The sequence below is a fragment of the Bos javanicus genome, chromosome 12 (assembly GCF_032452875.1).
Source record: "Bos javanicus breed banteng chromosome 12, ARS-OSU_banteng_1.0, whole genome shotgun sequence".
NCBI classification, from domain to species: Eukaryota; Metazoa; Chordata; class Mammalia; order Artiodactyla; family Bovidae; genus Bos; species Bos javanicus.
Window position 1 is genome coordinate 70,667,804 of NC_083879.1, and position 27,553 is coordinate 70,695,356.

Below are 27,553 nucleotides of genomic sequence, written 5' to 3' on the forward strand. Positions count from 1 at the left end.
GAAATTTGTATGCAGGTCAGGAAGCAACAGTTAGAACTGGACATGGAACAACAGACTGGTTCCAAATAGGAAAAGGAGTACGTCAAGGCTGTATATTGTCACCCTGCTTATTTAACATATATGCAGAGTACATCATGAGAAATGCTGGACTGGAAGAAACACAAGCTGTAATCAAGATTGCTGGGGGAAATATCAATAACCTCAGATATGCAGATGATACCACCCTTATGGCAGAAAGTGAAGAGGAACTCAAAAGCCTCTTGATGAAAGTGAAAGAGGAGAGTGAAAAAGTTGGCTTAAAGCTCAACATTCAGAAAATGAAGATCATGGCATCTGGTCCCATCACATCCTGGGAAATAGATGGGGAAACAGTGAAAACAGTGTCAGACTTTATTTTTTGGGGCTCCAAAATCACTGCAGATGGTAACTGCAGCCATGAAATTAAAAGACACTTACTCCTTGGAAGGAAAGTTATGTCCAACCTAGATAGCATATTCAAAAGCAGAGACATTAATTTGCCAACAAAGGTCCATCTAGTCAAGGGTATGGTTTTTCCTGTGGTCATGTATGGATGTGAGAGTTGGACTTTGAAGAAGGCTGAGCACTGAAGAATTGGTGCTTTTGAAGTGTGGTGTTGGAGAAGACTCTTGAGAGTCCCTTGGACTGCAAGGAGATCCAACCAGTCCATTCTGAAAGAGATCAGCCCTGGGATTTCTTTGGAAGGAATGATGCTAAGGCTGAAACTCCAGTACTTTGGCCACCTTATGCGAAGAGTTGACTCATTGGAAAAGATTCTGATGTTGGGAGGGATTCGGGGCAGGAGGAGAAGGGGACGACAGAGGATGAGATGGCTGGATGGCATCACTGACTCGATGGACGTGAGTCTGAGTGAACTCCGGGAGTTGGTGATGGACAGGGAGGCCTGGCGTACTGCGATTCATGGGGTCGCAAAGAGTTGGACACGACTGAGCGACTGAACTGAACTGAATTTTTTTGTTGTTGTTGTTTGTTTTTCTTTTTTTTGTTGTTGTTGTTTTAATTTTATTTTTTAACTTTACTATATTGTATTGGTTTTTCCATATATCGAAATGAATCCGCCACAGGTATACATGTGTTCCCCATCCTGAACCCTCCTCCCTCCTCCCTCCCTATACCATCCCTCTGGGTCGTCCCAGTGCACCAGCCCCAAGTATCCAGTATCGTCCATCAAACCTGGACTGGTGACTCGTTTCATATATGATATTATACATATTTCAATGCCATTCTCCCAAATCATCCCACCCTCTCCCTCTCCCACAGAGTCCAAAAGACTGTTCTATACATCAATGTCTCTTTTGCTGTCTTGAACTGAATTTTGAATTTAGAATTATTTGGTTTGAAGGCACTTACTTTTCTTTAGGCCAACTAAATTAGAGCTCATTTATAAATTAGCATTAATAATATTATCCAAAGACAAAGACACACACTGAGACATACATATATATCTAGATAGAGACTTTATAATTTTTTTGTTTGATCAGACAGGGTAAAGAAACTGGGTAGGGGAAGGAGTGAGGGAATCTGGGCTCTCCTTCCCCCTGAGAGATAGGAGAATTTAAATGGAAATTCTTTATGATGTTAGGAGAGTTTTCTGGTTTTTCACACTATGGATTATAGGAGAAAGTCCTAGTATTTTAACAGAGGAATTTTGAACACAGGGTAAAGTGGGAGATTGTTCTTCCCAAGTAGAGTGGGTAAGAAAATCCCAGGAAAAAGTAAAGGGCAGAGCACACTGGCTGGTGAGATGGTACGAGCACTAGCAAGCTGCTCAGGGAGAAAGATTCTGGGAGGCAGCAGGACCTGGGGGATGTAAATTTTTTTTTATCCCAGGAAAACAAGTTTGCCATCCAGTGGTGCAAACTTGTTGCAGGTAGCAGCAGGCGCCAAGCTCCAACTCCCAGCACATTGTTTGCCCTGTTGAGAAAAACACAATCCTAGTACACAAGGCATACTGGGGGTTGTAGTTTAGGCAGAGTGAGAGAAAAGAGGGAGAAAAGTCAGAAGTCTCCAGCCAGAGGTTTAGGCGAGACATGCAGTTTATCTTACATCTGAGGCATGGCACCAAATTGTCAGGTGTGGTTCTTTGTCTTCCATCCTTGTCTTGTTATAGTAAAAAATTAAAATTACAGATCAGGAAAGCTCATGCAGGCAGCGTTTATTAAACAAGCGACATGAAACACTCTCTTGAGTTGTGAGAGCAGACTGACCTCTGTAAGAGTGGTCCCACTCTGTCTTAGGCTTTCTTTTAATGTCCTTTGTTCCGTCTCCTAAGCAGTCCCCGGAGTCTGATTTGTTCTGCCACATGTCAAACAGCTAGTTGTGATTTTGGTGTTCTTGTAGAAAATGAGCGCATGCCCTTCTATTCTGCCATCTTAAAGATATTACTAACAATGTCACAAGGTTGCCAGGGGGAGTGTCAATAACCTCAGATATACAGATGTCACTACTCTAATGGTAGAAAGCAAAGAAGAACTAAAGAGCCTCTTGATGAAGGTGAAAGAGGAGAGTGAAAAAGCTGGCTTAAAACTCAACATTTAAAACATGAAAGTCATGGCATCTGGTCCCATCACTTCATGGCAAATAGATGGGGAGACAATGGAAACAGTGACAGACTTTATTTTCTTGGGCTCCAAAATCACTGTAGATGGTGACTGCAGCAATTAAATTAAAAGATGCTTGTTCATTGGAAGAAAAGCTATGACAAACCTAGACAGCTTATGAAAAAGCAGAGACATCACTTTGCCAACAAAGGTCCATATAGTCAAAGCTATGGTTTTTCCAGTAATCATGTATGGATGTGAGATTTGGACTATAAAGAAGGCTGAGCACCAAAGAATTGATGCTTTTGAACTGTGGTGCTGGATAAGACTCTTGAGAGTCCCTTGGACTGCAAGGAGATCAAACCAGTCAATCTTGAAGGGATTCAGTCCTGAATATTCATTGAAAGGACTGATGTTGAAGCTGAAGCTCCTATACTTTGGTCACTTGATGTGAAGAAGACGACTCATTGGAAAAGACCCTGATGCTGGGAAAGATAGAGGGCAGGAGGAGAAGGGGATGACAGAGGATGAGATGGTTGGATGGCATCATCCATTAAATGAACATGAGTTTGAGCAAGCTCTGAGAGGTGATGAAGGACAGAGAAGCCTGGTGTGCTGTAGTCCCTGGGATTGCAATGAGTCGGAAAGGACTGAGCAACTGAAGAACAGCAGTGTCAATCAGGGCTTGTACCTGAGACCAACCAGGGAAGGGGTCATGTTGGGTGTGTTTTTCCCACCAAAGGTTTTTGCTGCAGGTTGCAGATTTTTCCTTTATTTTACTCTCGCTTTTTTATTTCTTTGTTTGCCTTTTAATTGCCACTTTTTAACTGCCATTTTGGACACCTTTCTCAAACTACCTAACACTTCCTTATATCTGTAGAAACACAGATTAAGGACTGGTAATATTTCAGACAAAACTTCAAAATTATAACCCATATGTATCAGTTTGTGTGAATGTGTGTGTTCAGTGAAGTCTGACACTTTTGCAACCCCATGGACTGTAGCCTGCCAGATTCCTCTGTCCATCAAATTTTCCAGGGAAGAATACTGGAGTGGGTTCCCATTTCCTACTCCAGGGGATCTTCCCAACCCAGGGATTGAACCCACATCTCCAGCGAGTTCTTTACCACTGTACCACTTGGGGAGCCCATTCATTAGTTTACTCAATCTTATAGAATTAATCATTTTTACTAGCATTTTCATGAAGTGAGAAATTCTGTTAAATTTTAAATATCTTACCTGGTTCAGCAGCATGATATGAAAGTTTTCAGAAACCTGTTCTTGTCAGAAGTCCTTCCTGTGACTCTTCTTAAAGATGGAGCAATTTGGAAAGACTCAGCTTAAACTGTCTGCAGATGATTAAGGACTTAAAAAAGCAAAGTTAGAGATCTGATTAGTGTTTTTTGACAAGGAAGTTTAACCAAGTTGTTGGGACATCCTGTATTTTAAGATAACAGCTAGAATTATGACTGATACAATTATACCAGTGCATATCCAAATTTCAGAAACTTTAACTTTTACCATGTATGTTAATAACATTCACTCATAAAGTATACTCTAAGTAGCTTTATCACTCTTGTGATAATGCTCTCCAGTAATTTTATGTACCAAATAATACTAGTTAAGAATTTCTCTTAGATGCATCAGGGGCTCTCTAAAGCATTTTAAAGCTGTCTGGAAGTCAAAAGAACTTTAATGAAAATTGTATATTTGGAAAATTTGTGAAAAATTTTCAAAACACTTGGTCAAATAAGGTCATAGATCACTGTGAAACATTACTTCTTTCTTAACCAAAGTGAGAAGACATCTCAAACACAAATACAGATCACTTCAAGGCACAGAAGTTCACACAATCTGTTATCAAAGTCAGCATTCCGGGAGAACTTTGTCCTTCTAACAGAAAGAGAAAACCAAATCTAGTCTTGTACCAGTTTGCTTTTAATAATAAAAGTCATTTACTTAATTAAATTCAGTATAAACTTAGCCCATCTGTACCATGCACAAAGTTCTTTTTTCAGTGTTGCCTTTCTACAAACCTTTCATCATTTTCTTTATCTGTTATTTTGTTCTTAAATTATCCCATGTTGAAACAACTGCATAAACTTCCATCATTTAACTTGATTTAGCACAACTCTAAAATTTTATGTTACCAAATATCTATAGAGATCATTTATATCTAAAAGGCACAAAAAGAGAAATGCAAATTTCTCTTCTAACTCATTATACAAAACTCAGTCATCTTAGCTATTTTCAGAAAATTTTTTCTCCAGTTCTCAAGTATCCACTTAAGTTTTAAAAAACAGATAATAGTAATAGACAGTAATGTATATCATTTGCTCACATTCACATGGCTCACTTTAAGCAAAACCACAAAGAGGGAACAGATTTGGACTCAGGCAGGAAGACAACACAGATACCCACACACATATCCTCCAATATAAGCCAAATTGCAAAAGGCCCATTTTGATACAATAGCAGAGCCATTAGGGGTCATTGTTCTCCAGATCTTAGAGAGTATTGAGCATACACAGTGTTACAATAAAAATACAGTTTTCTTTCATTTACATGAACATAGCTGAAGATCTCCCAGTTTTGCAATATATACCCTAGCGGAACTGTAAGATGGAACAGAGCTCTGATCATCCATTATTCGTGGCTGGTGTCATCAAATATCAAGCAAACAATAATTCAAAATGTTCTCTCAGGATCACAGTTCCCTAGCCCCAAACAGGGAGATTCCAAAACCATGTCCCTTTAGTCAAAATGGGGAGAACCTCAACCAACATGCCATCAGAAATAAAACTGAATGAATGACCAAGGCTAGTCCAAAAGGGAAAATGCTAAGCAGTGCTGCACTACAGGCAAAGCCCAACTCAATGCATCATCACACATGAGCTGCATTATTCACCAAAGACATCTCAGTTGGCCAGTGCAAGTACTGATGCACATACAAACAACAAACGTATGGTCCCACATACAAACAATCAGCCCAGGTATAGCCCCCAAATTCCACCTCCATTTCCAGATGAAGGCCACAGAGTGACCTGGCTCCCAAAAGAGAATGGACACAGAGTGACTCACCCCAAAATGATACAAAAGCATATAAAATATGGTTTCACAGACAGAAACTCAGAGGAGGTGTAAAAATTTTTTATATCCATACCCAGATAGAGGCCTCTAAACAGATTGGCCCAGCTCTCTAAAGAGAACAGACCCAGAGTGGCTCACTTACTGTAAGGGAAGCAGCCCAAATGGAGTAGAGAGAGTTCCCAGCCTGCACAAGCTGGAATGACTTACCTTCCAAGCAACACTGAATGTGGACTGCAGCTCCAGACATTTCTTTGCTCCAAACAGTCTTGTGCCATGAGGCAGTTGGTACCTCTCAAGGACAGTGCGTCCCAGTTCCCTGGAGCAAATGAGCTCCAGCAGCCTCTGGGGACTCAGAGAAGGGACTTTCTGTGGCTGGAGTTGACCTACTATGGGCACAGACTCTGGGCTGCCTTGCCAAAATTGTAACTAAAAGCAAGTTCATGTGCCTGATGTACAGTGAGGCCAAACAATAAGGAAATGTCAGAGTTTGGAGCAGAGCAAGGTTTATTGTAGGGCCATGCAAGGAAATGGGCGGCTCATGCCTCCAAAACTCCAAAATCCCCAAAGGATTTCAGGAAAGTATTTTTAAAGGCTAGGTAAGGGAGAGGGGTCACAGGGTATGTGATCAGCTCATGTACAATTCTCTTGATTGGTTGATGGTGAGGTAAAAGGACAGTGTCACAGGGGTTAACATTATCAATCCTTAGGCTTCAAGGGACCTGGGAGCTATATGCTCATGGTCATCAACCAATTAACATCTTCCTTTAGATGGGGGTTTTCACATCTGTAAAACAACTCAGGAAATATGATTCAAATACTGTTATGTAGGTGCTTCAGAGAGGAGTTAAAACAGGATATGGGGAAGGGATCTGTCTTGGGAAGACCCCATAGGGTCCTGCTCAGTTACAGATAAAGGCCTATGAAGGACTAGGGTGGATGCAGGGTGGGAGGATAAAGGTAGGCGTGTCAGTGAGTGTTCAGGAACAAGATGGAAACCAACCTGGCTGTGAGAAAAGGTTCATGTTGGGACAGAGGGATATGTGATGGGAAAAGCAGGTTGGGGCTATTGCAAATATGCAGGCGCTCACATTGGTCCTAATTGTACTGAGGCTGGAGGCTTGGCTTTGCAAGCTGCATAAGATGACATATCTCCTAAATTCACCTAAATGCACTGATGTTTATTTCTCAGGGACTGATAAACTTTGAGCAATCTGTTAAAGCACCAAGATAACTCACAAGATTCTATCAGTTCTTTGGTCTTGAATTGTGTCCTTTAATTAAGAAAATATGAATTGCATGTTCATGTGCATTTAATTCAGGTTCTGGAATGCTTATTTGATCTAAGTAAAGTAGTTTCTTTCTTATGCTTTGGTTTCTCAAATCCCAATGAGTGGCATCAAAAGCTTTCTTGGGTAGGCATATATACTCCCTACTTTCAGGAAGGATTCCTGGAACTTGGAAGCAAGAGCTCTGTCATTCCTCATGGGGAAGAATTTTAATAGTTTAGAAAAAGTGGTTGGTTGGAACAGATACTAAAGACCAAATATTCTGAGGTGAGTTAGAAATAGGCACTCAGAGAGACTTTGGTGATGATTGAGTCCTGTACCTAGTGGTGGCCACGCACCTGTTACATGCAGGTAGGGCATCACCTGCTCCTTGCTTACTGGTTCCAATCAGCAGTACTTTAATCCCATCACAATGCTGGGAGTTGGTCAGCAAGAACAGTATTTTAGTTGTGACTCCTCATTTTTTACTTTCACTGTTACTGAATTTTTGCAAATGTATCTAATGTGTGTGTCTTTTTTTCTCTTAAAGAAGAGGATTTAAAACAGTTATCTGTGTGTAATAGTAGATTCTTGGTGTTAGCTGTAGTGTGGGAAAAAGTGTTGGGAATATGTGTGTTGATAAGACAAGGGACACTGAAGAAGTAAAGTCTTTGATTACCTGATAGGAAAGAAGGGAGACAAAAGGCCAGGCATGAAGCAGAAAAGGCCTAGAAGTTCTGAGGCAGGAAGGCTCTGCAGTGCCCACAGCCTGGTGGACCCCAGGGCAGAGGGTGTGGAGAAAACTGGAGAGCCTTGGGGAGGGTGTGGCATGCAGCCTGCACTGCTGCTTCAATTATTTTGAAGTGGAAAGAACAGAGAGTTGATGAAAGGGGAAGGGATGAGAAAATGGATTTTGAGCAAGTTTTAGGAACCAAGGCAAGTCTCAGAGGAAAGGAGAGAAGATTCTAGCTTGAGCATTGACACTCATGACTAATTGGATTTGGCTTGGGTCACTCTGAGAAAGCCAGGGTGGTGCCCCATAGCTCAACAGCAATGTGGGTGTTCTGATATCCTCCTGGATGGGTTCCAGTGACATCTGTGCCAGGCGCTGTGCTTAGTCATAGAATCTCCATGTAGTATGTAAGTAATCATTGCCCTGAAGGAGTGTGGTCTCTGGTGGGACAGTTAGTGGGAAATACTGCTGCTGGGTGAAGAGTTATAGGAGGAGAGGGAAGGATAAAGGATCACGGTGGAGAGTATAATTCTTGGAGTGGAACTGGGTTGAGGGATAGCTCATTCAGCAGTGGTTGAATTGTTGAGTATATGCCCTCAGGGATAAATTGGAATTAAGGAGTCAATTGATCCAGGTCTCCAGGTCCAAATCCTTATTTAGGAGGTGACATGTGATTTAGTTTCCTGTCAGTCATCTAAGGGAGGTGAAAATCTTCATCCCTTGATGGTGTCCAGAGGACTCTGTCTGGCATTTTGAGATGTGGCAGCAAAGGAATTTGTGAAAGTCCTTAAATCAAGAGCTATGGGGGAGGAAAATTGCCTAATTGAGCAAATTCATCTCTTTTCTGCATGGGATTATTCAAGAGTGGTGTGGTGACAGCTGCTCTTTGTCTGACTTTGTCCTGTTCAGAGCAACATTGATCCTTTCAGTTAATAACTCAGCAGCCCAGGTGGATGTTATTATCTCCAGGTGTTCTCCCCACTTTCCAGAGACAGATACTGAGAGGTTACTTGACTAGTTCAAGGTCATACAACCAGAGAGTGGTAAAACCTAGACTCTAACACAGGAAGATTTCCACCTGAGGTACACCAAGTACAATTTTTTTTTTCTCTTTAAATTAAAAAAAATAGTGGTAAAATGCACAAATCATAAATTTACCATCTTAACCACTTTTAAGCATTTGATTCAGGGTTGTTATGTACATTCACATTATAATACAACCTATTTTCAGAACCCTTTTCATCGTGCATTCAGTTCAGTTCAGTTCAGTCACTCAGTCGTGTCTGACTCTTTGCAACCCCATGAATCGCAGCACGCCAGGCCTCCCTGTCCATCACTATCTCCCGGAGTTCACTCAAACTCACGTCCATCCAGTCGGTGATGCCATCCAGCCATCTCATCCTCTGTCGTCCCCTTCTCCTCCTGTCCCCAATCCCTCCCAGCATCAGAGTCTTTTCCAATGAGTCAACTCTTCGCATGAGGTGGCCAAAGTACTGGCGTTTCAGCTTTAGCATCATTCCTTCCGAAGAACACCCAGGGCTGATCTCCTTGCAGTCCAAGGGACTCTCAAGAGTCTTCTCCAACACCACACTTCAAAAGCACCAATTCTTCGCCACTCAGCTTTCTTCTCAGTCCAACTCTCGCATCCATACATGACCACTGGGAAAAAACATAGCCTTGACTAGACGGACCTTTGTTGGCAAAGTAATGTCTCTGCTTTTGAATATGCTATCTAGGTTGGTCAGAACTTTTCTTCCAAGGAGTAAGCATCTTTTAATTTCATGGCTGCAGTCACCATCTGCAGTGATTTTCAGTTCAGTTCACGTCAGTTCAGTTGCTCAGTTGTGTCCTACTCTTTGCGACCTCATGAATCGCAGCACACCAGGCCTCCCTGTCCATCACCAACTCCCGGAGTTCACCCAGACTCACATCCATCGAGTCGGTGATGCCATCCAGCCATCTCATCCTCTGTCATCCCCTTCACCTCCTGCCCCCAATCCCTCCCAACATCAGAATCTTTTCCAATGAGTCAACTCTTCGCATGAGGTGGCCAAAGTACTAGAGTTTCAGCTTTAGCATCATTCCTTCCAAAGAAATCCCAGGGCTGATCTCCTTCACAATGGACTGGTTGGATCTCCTTGCAGTCCAAGGGACTCTCAAGAGTCTTCTCCAACACCACAGTTCAGAAGCATCAATTCTTCGGGGCTCAGCCTTCTTCAAAGTCCAACTGTCACATCCATACATGACCAGAGGAAAAACCATAGCCTTGACTAGACGGACCTTTGTTGGCAAAATAATGTCTCTGCTTTTGAATACGCTATACAGGTTGGACATAACTTTCCTTCCAAGGAGTAAGCGTCTTTTAATTTCATGGTTGCAGTTACCATCTGCAGTGATTTTGGAGTCCAGAAAAATAAAGTCTGACACTGTTTCCACTGTTTCCCCATCTATTTCCCATGAAGTGATGGGACCAGATGTCATGATCCTCGTTTTCTGAATGTTGAGCTTTAAGCCAACTTTTTCACTCTCCACTTTCACTTTCATCAAGAGGCTTTTTATTTCTCTTCACTTTCTGCCATAAGGGTGGTGTCATCTGCATCTCTGAGGTTATTCATATTTCTCCCGGCAATCTTGATTCCAGCTTGTGCTTCTTCCAGCCCATCGATTCTCATGAGGTACTTTGCATATAAGTTAAAGAAGCAGGGTGACAATATACAGCCTTGACATACTTCTTTTCCTATTCGGAACCAAAATAGGTCTGTTGTTCCATGTCCAGTTCTAACTGTTGCTTCCTGACCTGCATACAGGTTTCTCAAGAGGCAGGTCAAGTGGTCTGGTATTCCCATCTCTTTCAGAATTTTCCACAGTTTATTGTGATCCACACAGTCAAAGGCTTTGGCATAGTCAATAAAGCAGAAATAGATGTTTTTCTGAAACTCCCTTTTCTGGAACTCATCCTACATTAGTGTGTCATTAAACACTAACTCCCAGTCCCTTTCCAGCCCCTGGGAACCACAGGACCACTTTGTTTCTCTCTAAATTTGACTGCTCTGAGTATCTTCATGTAAGTAGAATCATACAGTATTTATCCTGTGTCCATTTTACACCCCCTACCTCACCATCAGTGTGTAAGTGCCCAGTTTTTTCACATCCTTGCTAAACCTTCTCTTTTCTTCTTTGTTCTCCCCATATTAGTTCCTCTAAAATGCGTGAAGTGGTGTCTCATTTCTCTAATGGTTAGTGATGTTGAGCATCTTTCCTGCCCAAGCAGAATTTTACAGTGGACCTCTCAGGCAGGATGTCATTATCTGGGTAAGTCCCAGTGCTAATTTCCTGAGTGATTTCTGTAGGGAATAACTGTAGGATAAATGACCCAACATCTTTTAAGCAAGTTTGGTAATAAAAACTTATAGATTTATACTTTTGTTTTGGAATGAAATTGAGACCTAGAAATATTAAAGGTCATGAAAGTCTGAACTGGAATGGAGTAGGGGAGCAGTGGGGAGGTGGACCTTCAAGGCCCTGGTTCCTCATTACCACTGCTGGGAGTAGAATCCAGTCTTCTGACTCCTGGACCAGGTCCTTTAGGCATGCCAGGCAGGGTTTGCACAATCTGAAGCTCAGTCTCTTATTGCTTATTTAATAATTCATAGACATTAATTTATTTAACATATAATTCTTGAGCATCTTCTCTGCACTATATATTGTGCTAGAAATAAAGCAATAGGTATAAGAAATCTGATCTCCACTTTTAAGGGTTATTATTGTTTCACCTTGAAACTTTCCTAACCCTGGCAAAATCAGTACATTGATCTTAGTCTTTGGGTTATCTCTGCATATTAATTATTATTGCTTACACAGTGCATACTGGATTTGAATGGGGTTTTGTGGGGTGATCTTCTATATAGTTACTGCTTTCTCCTGTTAAAATTAATAAATAATTTGCAGAGAGATAATTTGAGATTATATAAATATCATACTCCACATCAAACTTTTACCCATTAGTTTTAAGTTCTATGGATAATTTTCTAACTCCATTGTTGCTTCTATGTTTGTTTGCATTCTAGAATGGAAAAGCTTTCCCTTCTCTCTTGTTTATGTTACAGTAAGGATTCGTGGATTCATTCATTATTTAGTGAGTTATGATTCATTGCCATATATTTTAATTTTTTTTTTCTAAAGGCAATATTGTATCTTTATTATTTTGGGCTGTGCTGAGTCTCTATTGTTGTGTGTGGGCTTTCCTTGTGAAGAACAGGGGCTACTTTCTAGTTGTGGTTTGTGAGCATTGGCAGGCAGATTCTTAACCACTGAGCAACCAAGGAAGCCCCATTTATTTATTTCTGTTCTTGAAGTATCCCAGGTTTCTCTAGTGAGAGCCCTTCAAGTTGACTTCTCTGTCCTTTCTACACATCCTCATGATTCTGTTGAAAAAATATTTCACAACATGAAAGTTGGGAATTACAATTTATTTGCCAGCAAATTTGGAAAACTCAGCAGTGGCCACAGGACTGAAAAAGGTCAGTTTTCATTCCAATCCCAAAGAAAGACAATGCCAAAGATTGCTCAAACTACCACACAATTGCACCCATCTCACACACTAGTAAAGTAATGCTCAAAATTCTCCAAGCCAGGCTTCAGCAATATGTGAACCATGAACTTCCACATGTTCCAGCTGATTTTAGAAAAGGTAGAGGAACCAGAGATTAAATTGCCAACATCCTCTGGATCATCAAAAAAGCAAGAGAATTCCAGAAAAACATCTATTTCTGTTTTACTGACTATGCCAAAGCCTTTGACTGTGTAGATCACAATAAACTGTGGAAAATTCTGAAAGAGATGGGAATACCAGACCACCTGACCTGCCTCTTGAGAAACATGTGTGCAGATCAGGAAGCAACAGTTAGAACTAGACATGGAATAACAGACTGGTTCCAGATAGGAAAAGGAGTCTGTCAAGGCTGTATATTGTCACCCTACTTATTTAACTTCTATGCAGAGTACATCATGAGAAACACTGGGCTGGAAGAAGCAGAAGCTGGAATCAAGATTGCCAGGAGAAATATCAATAACCTCAGATATGCAGATGACACCACCGTTAGGGCAGAAAGTGAAGAGGAACTAAAAAGCCTCTTGATGAAAGCATATTAAAAAGCAGAGACATTATTTTGCCAACAAAGGTCCATCTAGTCAAGGTTATGGTTTTTCCAGTGGTCATGTATGGATGTGAGAGTTGGACTGTGAAGAAAGCTGAGCGCTGAAGAATTGATGCTTTTGAAGTGTGGTGTTGGAGAAGACTCTTGAGAGTCCCTTGGACCGCAAGGAGATCCAACCAGTCCATTCTAAGGGAGATCAGTCCTGGGTGTTCTTTGGAAGGAATGATGCTAAAGCTGAAACTCTAATACTTTGGCCACTTCATGTGAAGAGTTGACTCATTGGAAAAGACCCTGATGCTGGGAGGGATTGGGGGCAGGAGGAGAAGGGGATGACAGAGGATGAGATGGCTGGATGGATCACCAACTCGATGGACATAAGTTTGAATAGACTCCAAGAGTTGGTGATGGACAGGGAGGCCTGGCATGCTGTGATTCATGGGGTCGCAAAGAGTTGGACACGACTGAGTGACTGAACTGAAATGAACTGAACTGATCTGAACTGAGGCAAAATGAGGACTGCAGCCTGGGAGACAGCCTTAGAGAAATGGCTCCAGGGAGGCAAAAGGAGGAGCTAGGATATATAGGTGTTTTGAAACAAAGGGGAAATAGCCAGGAACATCAAAAGATTATTGTAAATTAAAGTAAATCCAATATCCCAATTAAGGAATTTAGTGCTTTTATATGTATGGGAAGACGAGTCTAGGCTCATTGAAGTTATTCCTTTGATATGTATCTCTGTTATCTGGAGCTAGTATCCTGTGTTTTCATGTGCTTAGTTTCCTTAGGGCTCATCACAGGGAATGGCTGCAGAGAGTGACTGAGGTCTGATTGCTACTAGATGGCAGGTATTCTTTTCCTTCCTGAATTTCCTCAGGGCTCACTAATTCCTGCTGATGTTTGTTACTTCCTTGTTTACTGATATTGCAGGAAATATTTAATTTCTTAAAATAATTTCATCTCTCAATTCCTTGCACACTTCCTTATTTTATGGTGCAAGGTGTTCCAGGCCTGGCTTATAATTTCTCTGGCTGTTGTTTTTCACCTACTGATAGTGGTTCTGCTGCTGGAGATGCCTGGGGCTTTGCTCACCTGTGTTCACACTAGTTATAGCAGCACCCGCAGATGTTCCTTTTTTGGAACCAGTGTTGTGACCTGACCTGTACTTGTAGTTCTTAGGATTGTGAGACTAGTCTCAGCAACAACCATTAGGGAACTTTGAAAAGGCAAGGTTTATCACTCACATGTCTTGGAGGGCACAAGGTACATGTTGGGTGACACAGTGATGTCCTGGATGAAAGAGAGAGTTCAGTTCAGTTCAGTTCACTCAGTCATGTCCGAGTCTTTGAGACCCCGGGACTGCAGCACACCAGGCTTCCTTGTCCATCACCAACTCCCAGAGCTCACTCGAACTCATGTCCATCGAGTCCGTGATACCATCCAACCATTTCATCCTCTGTCGTCCCCTCCTCCTACCACCTTTGATTGTTCCTAGCATCAGAGTCTTTTCTAATGAGTCAGTTCTTTGCATCAGGTGGCCAAAGTATTGGAGTTTCAGCTTCAGCATCAGTCCTTCCAGTGAATGTTTAGGACTGATTTCCTTTAGGATGAATTGTTTGGATCCCCTTGCAGTCCAAGGGACTCTCAAGAGTCTTCTCCAACACCACAGTTCAAAAACATCAATTCTTCGGCACTCAGCTTTCTTTATAGTCCAACTCTCACATCCATATATGACTAATGGAAAAATCATAGCTTTGACAAGACGAACCTTTGCCAGCAAAGTAATGTCTCTACTTTTAAATATGCTATCTAGGTTTGTCATAGCTTTTCTTCCAAGCAGCAAACATCTTTTATTTTCATGGCTGCAGTCACCATCTGTAGTAATTTTGGAGCCCAAGAAAATAAATTCTGTTACTGTTTTCATTGTTTCCCCAACTATTTGCCATGAAGTGATGGGACTGGATGCCATGATCTTTGTTTTCTGAATGTTGAGTTTTAAGCCCGCTCTTTCACTCTCTTCTTTCACATTCATCAAGAGGCTCTTTAGTTCCTCTTGACTTTCTGCCATAAGGATGGTGTCATCTGCATATCTGAGGTTATTGATATTTCTCCCAGTAATCTTGATTTCAGCTTGTGCTTCATCCAGCCCAGCATTTCTCATGATTTACTCTGCATATAAATTAAATAAGCAGGATGACAATATATAGCCTTGAGGTACTCTTCCCAATTTGGAACCAGTTCGTTGTTCCATGTCTGGTTCTAACAGTTGTTCTTGACCTGCATACAGATTTCTAAGGAGGCGGGTAAGTTGGTCTGGTATTCCCATCTCTTGAAGAATTTTCCACAGTTTGTTGTGATCCACACAGTTAAAGGCTTTAGTGTAGTCTAGGGAGAGAGTATTTGGATCTGGGTTTCTGCCTTTTTGGGTTTGAGAGTGTGGTGTCTAGTATGGAACAAGTTCACTCTTTATTGGTTAATTAAAACATGAGAGTGGGAATTAAAAAAACAGGAAGAGAGAAGCAAGCAGGCAGTGAGATAATCTGTTATCATGTCAACCTGAACTTTCTACAAAAGGGAACTTTGTGGGTGAGCTGGCCTGGCTCTTTATCTAGTCATGTAGCTGGCATGTGTTCACTGGAGGTGAATGTTTTTGAAATGGATGTCTCCATAGCTTGATGTTAGGAAATTGCATTATAATCAAAACAGCTAATTGTCAGGTGCTTGCACACAGTCTCCCAACCTTGAAGTTAGCCATTGCTTCAAGGAGCCTGGTTCCTTTTAGGAAAAAATGTATTAAAAACCAGGATCTAGGTGAAGAGGAACAAAAGGCACAAAATTCCAGTTACAAATAAATCATGAAAACTTAATGTCCAGGTTAGTAACTGTAGTTAATAATACTGTATTGCAGACTTTCCTGGTGGTCCAGTCATAAAGAATCCACCTGCCAATACAGGGAACACAGTTTCAGTCCCTGGTCTGGGAATACCTCACATGCTGCAAGGCAACTAAGCCCATGAAGCATGGATCCCATGCTCCCAATAAGGGAAGCCATCACAATGAGAAGCCTGAGCACCACAACTAGAGAGTAGCCCCTGCTCGACACAACTCAAGAAAGCCCATTCATAACAATGAAGACCCAGTGCAACCATAAATAAATAAAGTTAAAATTACCTCCCCCAAACTACTAATACATTGAAAAATTACTATATTGCATATTTGAAAGCACCTAAAGTGCCTAAGGGAGAAGGCAATGGCACCCCACTCCAGTACTCTTGCCTGTAAAATCCCATGGGTGGTGGAGCCTGGTAGGCTATAGTCCATGGGGTCGTGAAGAGTCAGATACGACTGAGCAATTTCACTTTCACTTTTCACTTTCATGCATTGGAGAAGAAAATGGCAACCCACTCCAATGTTCTTGCCTGGAGAATCCCAGGGACAGGGGAGCCTGGTGGGCTGCCGTCTATGGAGTCGCACAGAGTCGGACACGACTGAAGCTACTTAGCAGCAGCAGCAGCAGCAGCAGCAAAGTACCTAAGAGAGTTGATTGAAAAAAAATTGCAAAGCCTAAATATTGACAGTTATGCTTTATTCAGTAGATATTCTTAAGATTTCAAGTCTAGGAGGAAGCATCTCAAGTAACCCTGAGAAAAGTGCTCTGAGGAGGTGAAGGTATAGAGCCCAGTTAGATAGGAGTTTTTCCCTAATGGACAGGTAGTCTGAACGTCAAAATATTCTTAATGAAAGAAAACCAAATATCTCAAAAAATTTAGTGATTTTCTTTGAATGGGAAGATGCAGGAATCTGGGCTCAAGGAAATCATTCCTTTGATATGCACCTCAGTTATCTGGGGCCAGTATTCTGTATTTTGTCATTCTGTACTCCCTCTGGGGTCACTATTGGGGGTTGCTGCAGTTTGACCCTGATGCTGGGAAGGATTGAGGGCAGGAGAAGGAGGGACAACAGAGGATGAAATGGTTATATGGCATCATCAGCTGAATGGGTATGAATTTGAGCAAACTCTGGGAGACTGTGAAGGGCAGGAAACCCTGGTGTGCTGCAGTCCATGGGGTTGCAATAAGTCAGATATGACTGAGCGACTGAACAGCAACAACATATAGCATGGTTTTTTGTTTGTTTGTTTCCTTCCTGTGTTCCCAAAGGACTCACCAGTTCACTCACTCAAAGGGAGGCGACTGCAATCATTGATGACTCTGATATCCTTTGTTTACTGATATGGGAAGCAGTATTTATTTCTCAACTGTGAAAGTTCTCATCACGAGAAAAATATTTTGTAATTGTGTAGGTTAAAGAAACAAAACCTCTAACATTTGGGTGCTAGAATGTTCTTTGCAGCTGGTGTGTCTTTGCTTTTAGGACCCCTTTAGTGTGGAGAAGGAAATGGCAACCCACTCCAGTGTTCTTGCCTGAAGAATCCCAGGGACTGGGGAGCCTGGTGGGCTGCCATCTATGGGGTTGCACAGAGTCTGACACGAATGAAGAGACTTAGCAACAGCAGCAGTAGCAGTGTGTAGAGCTAGGGCATATATATGAAAGTATTGTTGATTAGTCATTAAGTTGTGTCTGACTCTTTTGTGACCCCATGCACGATAGCCCGCCAGGCTCCTGGGTGCCTGGGATTTCTGAAGCAAGATGCTGGAGGGGGTTACCATTTCCTTCTCCAGGGGATCTTTCTGACCCTGGGATCAAATCCATGTCTTCTGCATTAGCTGGTGGATTCTTTACCAATGAGCCACCAGGGATGCCCATATATTCCCCCCAATCATATCTCTATATATTTGAAATGTAGACTTTTCTTTTTAATAAAGCTCATTAATATAGGGTTCTAATTAGAGATTGTTACTGAGTCCAAGCCCACTATGCTTGCCTCACAATAGGCTGATGAATCTGACAGACGAGCTGCTGAGGCAAGGTAGAGACTTTAATTGGGGAACTGACAGACAGAGAAGATGGCAGGCTCAGTTCAGTTCAGTAGCTCAGTTATGTCTGATTCTTTGTGACCCGATGAACCACAGAATGCCAGGCCTCCCTGTCTATCACCAACACGTGAACTTTACCCAAACTCATGTCCATTGAGTCAGTGATGTCATCCAACCATTTCATCCTCTGTGGTCCCTTTCTCCTCCTGCTCTCAATCTTTCCCAGCATCAGGGTCTTTTCAAATGAGTCAGCTCTTCATATCAGGTGGCCAAAGTATTGGAGTTTCAGCTTCAACATCAGTGCTTCCAATGAACACCCAGGACTGATCTCCTTTACAATGGACTGGTTGGATCTCCTTGCAGTCCAAGGGACTCTCAAGAGTCTTCTCCAACACCACAGTTCAGAAGCATCAATTCTTCGGTTCTCAGCATTCTTTATAGTCCAACTCTCACATCCATACGTGACTACTGGAAAAACAATAGCCTTGACTAGACAGACCTTTGTTGACAAAGTAATGTCTCTGCTTTTCAATATGCTATCTAGGTTGGTCATAACTTTGCTTCTAAGGAGTAAGCTTTCTTTTAATTTCATGGCTGCAGTCACCATCTGTAGTGATTTTGGAGTCCCCAAAAATAAAGTCAGCCACTGTTTCCACTGTTCCCCCATCTATTTGCCATGAAGTGATGGGATCAGATGCCATGATCTTAATTTTCTGAATGTTGAGCTTTAAGACAACTTTTTCACTCCCCTCTTTCACTTTCATCAAGAGACTCTTTAGTTCTTCTTCACTTTCTGCCATAAGGGTGGTGTCATCTGCATATCTGAGGTTATTGATATTTCTCCTGGCAATCTTGATTCCAGCTTGTGCTTCTTCCAGCCCAGCGTTTCTCATGATGTACTCTGCATAGAAGTTAAATAAACAAGGTGACAATATATAGCCTTGACATACTCCTTTTCCTATCTGGAATCAGTCTGTTGTTCCATATCCAGTTCTAACTGTTGCTTCCTGATCTGCATACAGGTTTCTCAAGAGGCAGGTCAGGTGGTCTGGTATTCCCATCTCTTTCATAATTTTCCACAGTTTATTATGATCCACACAGTCAAAGGCTTTGGCATAGTCAGTAAAACAGAAATAGATGTTTTTGGAACTTTCTTGCTTTTTCGATGATCCATTGGATGTTGGCAATTTGATCTCTGGTTCCTCTGCCTTTTCTAAAACCAGCTTGAAGTTCATGGGTCACATATTGCTGAAGCCTGGCTTGGTGAATTTTGAGCATTACTTTACTAGCGTGTGAGATGAGTGCAATTGTGTGGTAGTTTGAGCATTCTTTGGCATTGCCTTTCTTTGGGATTGGAATGAAAACTGACCTTTTCCAGTCCTGTGGCCACTGCTGAGTTTTCCAAATTTGCTGGCATATTGAGTGCAGCACTTTCACAGCATCATCTTTCAGGATTTGAAATATCTCAACTGGAATTCCATCACCTCCACTAGTTTTGTTCATAGTGATGCTTCCTAAGGCGCACTTGACTTCACATTCCAGGATATCTGGCTCTAGGTGAGTGATCACACCATCGCGATTATCTGGGTCATGAAGATCTTTTTTGAATAGTTCTTCTGTGTATTCTTGCCACCTATTCTTAATATCTTCTGCTTATGTGAGGTCCATACCATTTCTGCCCTTTATTGAGCCTGTCTTTGCATTAAATGTTCCCTTGGTATCTCTAATTTTCTTGAAGAGATCTCTAGTCTTTCCCATTCTATTGTTTTCCTCTATTTCTTTGCATTGATCCCTGAGAAAGCCTTTCTTATCTCTCTTTGGTATTTTTTTGGAACTCTGCATTCAAATTGGTACATCTTTCCTTTCTTCCTTTGCTTTTTGCTTTTCTTCTTTTCATAGCTATTTGTACGGTGTCCTAAGACAGCCATTTTGCCTTTTTGCATTTTTTTTTTCCTTTGGGGATGGTCTTGATCCCTATCTCCTGTACAATATCAGGCTAATGCCTCAAAATAACCATCTTATTGGTGTTTGGATACCAGATTCTTTTATAGATCACAGAGAGAAAAACAATAAACAGCTAAAGTCAAAAGGTAAAATAGAGAGGCAGAGGCAGTAAAGTAAAAGGGTCTTCAGTCTTTCAAACCATCTCCAAGGGAATAACTAGTCTTTGGAAGGGGTGTGTTAAGCTCTTCCACTCACAGGTAGGGAGAGACAAACTATCTCTCCATGAGCTGAACAAAGACACTGTAGTTTACAGTCAATCAGAAGGGTAAGGGTTCTTTTACGAGGCCATTGTGTATGATTTTACTAATAAAAGCAAGTCAAACAGTTTTCAACATGGAGTCAGAATTGGCTTCTTCTCTGCAACAAGATATGTAGTTTGAATTTCCATCTCTCTTCTTTTCTCTTAATTTTTAACAGGTGGATAAATCCCTTGTTTAAAATTGGTCACAAACGGAGATTAGAAAAAGATGACATGTACTTGGTGCTTCCAGAAGATCGTTGCCAGCACCTTGGAGAAAAGCTGCAAGGGTGAGCACTGGCAACAGGGAGAAGGGGAGGGAGAGTGAGAATTTCCACATGGGGCTAAAGGTATGTGTATGGTGGTGGAGGGGGGGAGGTTGGCTTTGCCTTCCTCTGGGTTCTTCTGAGCCTCCTCCCCTGACCTGGTATACTCACCCGTCTCAGGCTAACCCTGGTCTTAGCCCACTTTGGAGGTTCGGGGAGTCTATGTTCCCTGTGCATCTGTGCAAGTGGAGGGAGCCCACAGTCGAGGCCTTGGAGGCTGAGCTCTGTCCTGGGTGTGGGGTCCCTGGAGTGTTACTGAGTCCAAGCTCACTCTGCTCACCTCATGACAGACCAATGAATCTGAGAGACAAGGTATTGAGGCAAGGGATATGACTTTATTCGGAAAGCTGGCTGACCCAGAAGGTGGCAGACTGGTGACTCAGAGTAACCATCTTGTGGAGGTCTGGATGCCAGGTTCTTTTGTAGAGTCAGAGAGAAGGAAGCAATGAGGAACTAAAGTCAAAACGCAGAATAGAGAGGGAGAGGCAGTGGGGAAGTAAAGTGAAAGGATTTTCATTCCTATAACACATCTCCAAGGGAATGGCCAGCCTTTGGAAGGGGAGTGTTAATCTCTTCTATTCACATGTGGGGAGTCAGATTATCTAAGAGCTGAACAAAGGCACTTTAGTTTACAGTCAGGCAGAGTGGCAGGGTCCTCTGAGGCAGGCCATTACCTATGACTGTAATAACAAAAGCAACAAAAAGCAAGTCAGAGAAACAGTTTCCAACATGTAGTCAGAATTAGCTTCTTTTCTTCAGCAGGAGGAAGGTGTCTGCCCTCTTGAGCTGTTCATGGTGCTGTGAATCCAGCAAAGATTGGGAGGAACTCATTTCCCGAGACTAGGACTTTTCCCTTCAAGGCTTGTTGAAGGGAAACACACGTGGTGCTTCAGGGTCTGCACCATTCATCTTTGCTCATAGAAGCCCTGTGGGCAGTTAGCCAGCATCTATAGGGTAGCCACAGAGCACCCTGTAGTGCAGGCTCCTCTCCCACTCCGCCCCACCTCCTTTCCCCTTTGGTGGACACGCTGTTCACTGTGCTGTTTCTTATCACAGGTACTGGGATCAAGAAGTTAAGAGAGCTGAGAAAGATGCACGGGAGCCTTCTTTAACGAAAGCAATCATAAAGTGTTACTGGAAATCCTATTTGCCTTTTGCAATTTTTAAGCTTTTTGAGGTAAAAGCTTTTATATAAAGTGCGTTACTGTCTACATGCAGATCAGTACTGAGATGGATACAACTGGTAGGGAAAGAGGCCAGAGGTTTAATATCAGAGGATAAGATGTCTAGGAAACATGATGTAGCTCAATGGCTGTATTTATCTTTAGAATACAAAGATACTTAAAGGACTGGACCTCTGGTGGATTACTCTTTCCCTTTTAACTGATTAAAATGTAGTATCCTGGAAAGAAGTACTGAAAAGAAAAGATGTTTTATTCCAACTTAGGATATTGTTCAGTTCAGTTTATTCCCTCAGTTGTGTCCAACTCTTTGCAAACCCATGAACCACAGCACACCAGGCCTCCCTGTCCATCACCAACTCCTGGAGTTTACCCAAACTCATGTCCATTGAGTCGGTAATGCCACCCAACCATCTCCTCTGTCATCCCCTTCTCCTCCTGCCTTCAATCTTTCCCAGCATCAGGGTCTTTTCAAATGAGTCCATTCTTTGCATCAGGTGGCCAAAGTATTGGAGTTTCAGCTTCAACATCAGTGCTTCCAGTGAACACCCAGGACTAATCTCCTTAAGGATGGACTGGTTGGATCTCCTTGCAGTCCAAGGGACTCTCAAGAGTCTTCTCCAACACCACAGTTCAAAAGCATGAATTCTTCAGTGCTCAGCTTTCTTTATAGTCCAACTCTCACATCCATACGTGACTACTGGAAAAACCATAGCCTTGGCTAGACAGACCTTTGTTGACAAAGTAATGTCTCTGCTTTTTAATGTGCTGTCTATGTTGGTCATAACTTTCCTTCCAAGGAGTAAGCTTTCTTCTAATTTCATGGCTGCAGTCACCATCTGCAGTGGTTTTGGAGCCCCCCAAAATAAAGTCTGGCACTGTTTCCACTGTTTCCCCATCTATTTGCCATGAAGTGATGGGACCAGATGCCATGATCTTAGTTTTCTGAATGTTGAGCTTTAAGCCAACCTTTTCACTCTCCTCTTTTACTTTCATCAGGAGACTCTTTAGTTCTTCTTCACTTTCTGCCATAAGGGTGGTGTCATCTGCATATCTGAGGTTACTGATACTTTTCCCGGCAAATTTGATTCCAGCTTGTGCTTCTTCCAGCCCAGCATTTCTCACGATGTAATCTGCATATAAGTTAAATAAGCATGGTAACAATATACAGCCTTGATGTATACCTTTCCTATCTGAAACCAGTCTGTTGTTCCATGTCCAGTTCTAATTTTTGCTTTCTGATCTGCATACAGGTTTCTCAAGAGGCAGGTCAGGTGGTCTGGTATTCCCATCTCTTTCAGAGTTTTCCACAGTTTATTGTGATCCACACAGTCAAAGGCTTTGGCATAGCAGAAATAGATATTGTTGGAACTCACTTGCTTTTTTGATGGTCCAGTGGATGTTGGCAATTTGATCTCTGGTTCCTCTGCCTTTTCTAAAACCAACTAGAACATCTGGCAGTTCACAGTTCACATATTGCTGAAGCCTGGCTCGGTGAATTTTGAGCATTACTTTACTAGCGTGTGAGATGAGTGCAATTGTGTGGTGGTTTGAACATTCTTTGACATTGTCTTTCTTTGGGATTGGAATGAAAACTGACCTTTTCCAGTCCTATGGCCACTGCTGAGTTTTCCAAATTTGCTAGCATATTGAATGCAGCACTTTCACAGCACCATCTTTTAGGATTTGAAATATCTCAACTGGAATTCCATCACTTCCACTAGCTTTGTTCGTAGTGATGCTTCCTAAGGCCCACTTGACTTCATATTCCAGGATGTCTGGCTCTAGGTGAGTGATCACACCATCATGATTATCTGGGTCATGAAGATCTTTTTTGTATGGTTCTTCTGTGTATTCTTGCCACCTATTCTTAATATCTTCTGCTTCTGTTAGGTCCATACCACTTCTGTCCTTTGTTGAGCCCACCTTTGCATGAAATATTCCCTTGGTATCTCTAATTTTCTTGAAGAGATCTCTAGTCTTTCCAATTCTATTGTTTTCCTCTATTTCTTTGCATTGATCCCTGAGGAAAGCTTTCTTATCTCTCCTTGCTATTCTTTGAAATTCTGCACTCAAATGGGTATGGCTTTCCTTTTCTCCTTTGCTTTTTGCTTCTCTTCTTTTCACAGCTATTTGTAAGGCCTTTTCAGACAGTCATTTTGCTTTTTTGAATTTCTTTTTCTTGGGGATGGTGATATTGTTGGTGATTAGTAAATGATATAATGATCTTTGACCAAAAAAGATCCTAGAACCTCAAGGAATATGTACCTCATGGTTTTGAGAAAGTAAATTTGGACCAGAGCCCCAGTAATGTCACCAAGTCCAAGCTCACACTGCTAGCTGCCAATGAATCCGAGGAATGCAGAGCTGGCTGACCAAGAAGGTGGCAGAATAATGTCTCAAAGTAACCATCCTTCTGGGGTTCTGGATACCAGGTTCTTTTATGGATCAGAGATGAGGTGAGGTGAGGTGAGGAAACAAAGTTAAAAGGCCATTTAATCTTGCAAGTATCTCCTAGAATGGCAAGCCTCAGGCAGGGGGATGTGTTAATTTCTTCCTTCCTGCCATCTACTGGTGGACAGGGTTCTGAACAAAGGCAATTTCGTTTAACAGCCAGACAAAGGGGCAGGATTCTCTGAGGCAGGCCATTATGTGTGACTGTAACAACAAAAGGGGCCTAAGACACAGATCTATCATGGAAGAATCAAAATTAACTCTTCCCAGTTACAATAGCAAAGGTACTCAGCAAATAATTGTTTTTAACTTTTTTTGGAATATAGTTGCTTTACAATGTTGAATTAGTTTCTGCTGTACAGCAGAGTGAATCAGCTACATGAACACATACATTGCCTCTTTTTTGATTTCTTTCCCATTTAGGTCACCACAGAGCATTGAGTAGAGTTCCCTGCGCTATACAGTAGGTTCTCATTAGCTATCTATTTTATACATAGTAGTGAAGATATGTCAATCACACTTTCCCAGTTCATTCCATCTCCCCTTCCTCCTTGGTATCCATAAATTTCTTCTCTATTTCTGCTTAGTAATTAAGATCATTTATATTGTTTTTTTTTCAGATTCTACATATATGCATTAATATACAATATTTGTTTTCTCTTTCTGACTTATTTCACTTTGTATGCCACTCTCTAGGTCCATCCACATCTCTACAAATGATCCATTTTTGTTCCTTTTTATGGCTGAGAAATGTTACACTGTATAGATGTACTACATCTTCTTTATCCATTTCTCTGTTGATTGATATTTAGGTTACTTCCATGTCCTGGCCATTTTAAATAGTGCTCCAGTGAATATTGAGATTCATGTGTCTTTAAAAAAATAAAGTAATTTATTTTAATTAGAGGATAATTACTTTACAATATTGTGGTGATTTTTTACTGTACATTGAATTATAGTTTTCTTTGTGTATAAGCCCAGTAGTGAGATGGTTGGGTCATATGGATCAGATCACATCGGATAAATGTTTTCCTAAAGTGATAATTGTCACCTCCTCCTCTTCAAGGGGAACAGAATCTGGATCCCTGCATCTCAGCTGAAGTTGCCCAGAGCTCCCAAGAGTACATGCATTCCCCTGGCTGCCCCCTTGGGCTGGGTATCCCAAGCCAAAGGCCCTGATTGGGAGGAGCTCCAGTTTCACTGTGAATTGTGGAGAATTCGTGAGCCACCCATGCTGGTTCCTGTCCCTGGCTGTGGGGGTGGATTGCTGGTTGAAGGTGGAGTCTGGGAGCCTGGCATTAGCAGAGGGTGAAGGAAGGGATGTACAGGGAAAACCAAAGGCAGAAGCTGTGAGGTCAGTAACCTCCATGACCCTGAAGGGCTTGGGTCAAGATTCCCCAGTGAGACAGTTCCACCTGGGGACACAGTGCCGTCAGCCCCCTGTTCTGGCTGAGCCTGCTGGAATTCTGCTGCAGACCCCCCTGGGTGGCTCATGCTCTCTGTGGTCCCTTAGTGCTGCCTTAGGGACATGGGTGGCCTGTGAGTGTCTGAGAGCAGGAGGGATGGAAGATGCAGTTGCTGAGAAAGAGGTGTTTTACATGGAGAATGTGGTGGGTTGTCATCAGTCCACTGTGTTGGGGTGAAGGGGTTGGGTCAGGTGGTTTATGGGTGGGCGGTGTGGTTGCTTGTTTAAGAGGCTCTGTTGGACTTCCCTGGTGGTCTGGTGGTTAAGATGCCATGCTTCCAATGCAGGTTCCATCCCTGGTTGGGGAACTAAGATCCCACATGCTGCCTGGCATGGTTGAAAAAGGAAAGAAAAAGACTCTGTTTTACTGAAGGGCACTGCAAGCTGTAGGCAGCTGGGTAGGTGAAGTCTGCCCCATACAACTGGAGAAACCAGAGAATCTGTCAGCTCACAGGTGACTGGATAGTTCTGGGAGACAGAGCTCTCCTTGATGACACAGGTGGGTTGGTCATTGTGCCAGAGGATAGGACAGGTATGTGGGGCAGAGTGCTACCTCTGAGAGGGCAGGGACCACCTAGATAACTGCAGTGCCTTGGGAAGGGCAGTGGGGAGTGTTGATTCCAAAATTGTTTATCTCCAGAAATACTTCCAGGAAGGCCAGGCCTGAGGTTGCATAAGATGCAACTGGTGGAGCCCTGGCTCCTCTTTCAGGAGGTTGGTTGTTGGGTGGTCATGGCAGAGAATTGGGAAGTCAAGGGCCTTGCAGATGTGGGGGCTCATCCTTTGTAGTAGTACTAGAAGTACTAGTAGCAGTAAAGGGGCTCATACTCAGTAGTTGTGAGTACTTTATATGTGGTAAAAGTTTTATTCCTTTTGTTAATTCAACTAACTCATAGGTATTGTATTACCCCCATTTAAGAAGAGAGGACATTTAGTACCGAGTAGTTGTATCATGGGAGAAGGCAATGGCAACCCACTCCAGTACTCTTGCCTGGAAAATCCCATGGATGGAGGAGCCTGGTGGGCTGCAGTCCATGGGATCACTAGGAGTCGGACATGACTGAGCAACTTCACTTTCATTTTTCACTTTCATGCATTGGAGAAGCAAATGGCAACCCACTCCAGTGTCCTTGCCTGGAGAATCCCAAGGACAGGGGAGCCTGGTGGGTTGCCGTCTATGGGGTCGCACAGAGTCAGACATGACTGAAGTGACTTAGCAGCAGCAGCAGCAGTTATATCATGTGCCTGTGGTCACATGAAGCATGAAGGACAGACTGAGGTTCCCTCTCTGACTTCTGAGCCTGACCATCTCAATGACTGAGAGCTCATCCGGGGTGAAGAAGGCTCATCTTAAGAGCTTTGTTTTCATGGTCTGAGACTCATGCATCCTGACCTTGGCCTAAGTATAAGAAATAGGATACTAGGAACTCCCTGGAACAGAGAGTCAGATTGGGGATCATAAATGAGGGTGGAACCAAGGTGGTTGAACCCCAGGTTCCTGAAGTGACTAGGTGTTGACACTATTAGCAGCAGTGTCATGCTTTGTTCAGGTGGGCCAGGAGCCCTTCAGGAAGCCACTTGCCCTCATTACCATCCCCAAGTGGAAGTGGTTGTAACTGACCTGGTGAGCTAAGTTCTAAATAACCATCCACACTCTTAAGACACCATAACAGATTGACTCCTTGAGTAGGAAGGTAATGGTTCTTGGACATGACAACATTGGGACCTCAAGGAATTGATCTCTGCCCAGATTATCAATGTTGTTACTTAGAGTACCTGGAAGCTAGCAAAGAGCTGGTATCTCTGTGAATCTGGAGGCACATTTGCTCAGTGAAAATGAGAACCCTAGGTCAGTTACTGGGATGTGGAGCAGTTCTCCTTCCCTGTTATCTGAATACACTTTCCTGCACACAGTGTGTGCCCCAGGCCTGAGGTCTTAGGTGATGGCTGGGTAGGACCAGCTGGACAGATTGGGATAATAACGGAAGAACTCTTCATTCTGATGCGGTCAAGTTCAAGAAGTTTTGGGACAGTAAAGCTTAATGAGAAGTAAATGTTGAGTATTTCCCCTGGCAGCTAAAAGAAGCCTGAAATCTGACACAAATACTTCTGTTTTCCTAGATTTATC

At 42.5% G+C, this 27,553-nt stretch overlaps 1 protein-coding gene across 1 annotated transcript in view; it reads left to right on the forward strand.

Moving 5' to 3' along the window:
* Positions 1-27,553, forward strand: part of LOC133258054 (ATP-binding cassette sub-family C member 4-like) — a 292,909-nt gene that overhangs the window by 36,561 nt on the left and 228,795 nt on the right. The window contains 2 exon segments of the mRNA XM_061434393.1: positions 20,179-20,289; positions 21,382-21,502. Coding sequence (XP_061290377.1) covers positions 20,179-20,289; positions 21,382-21,502 — 232 coding nt within the window.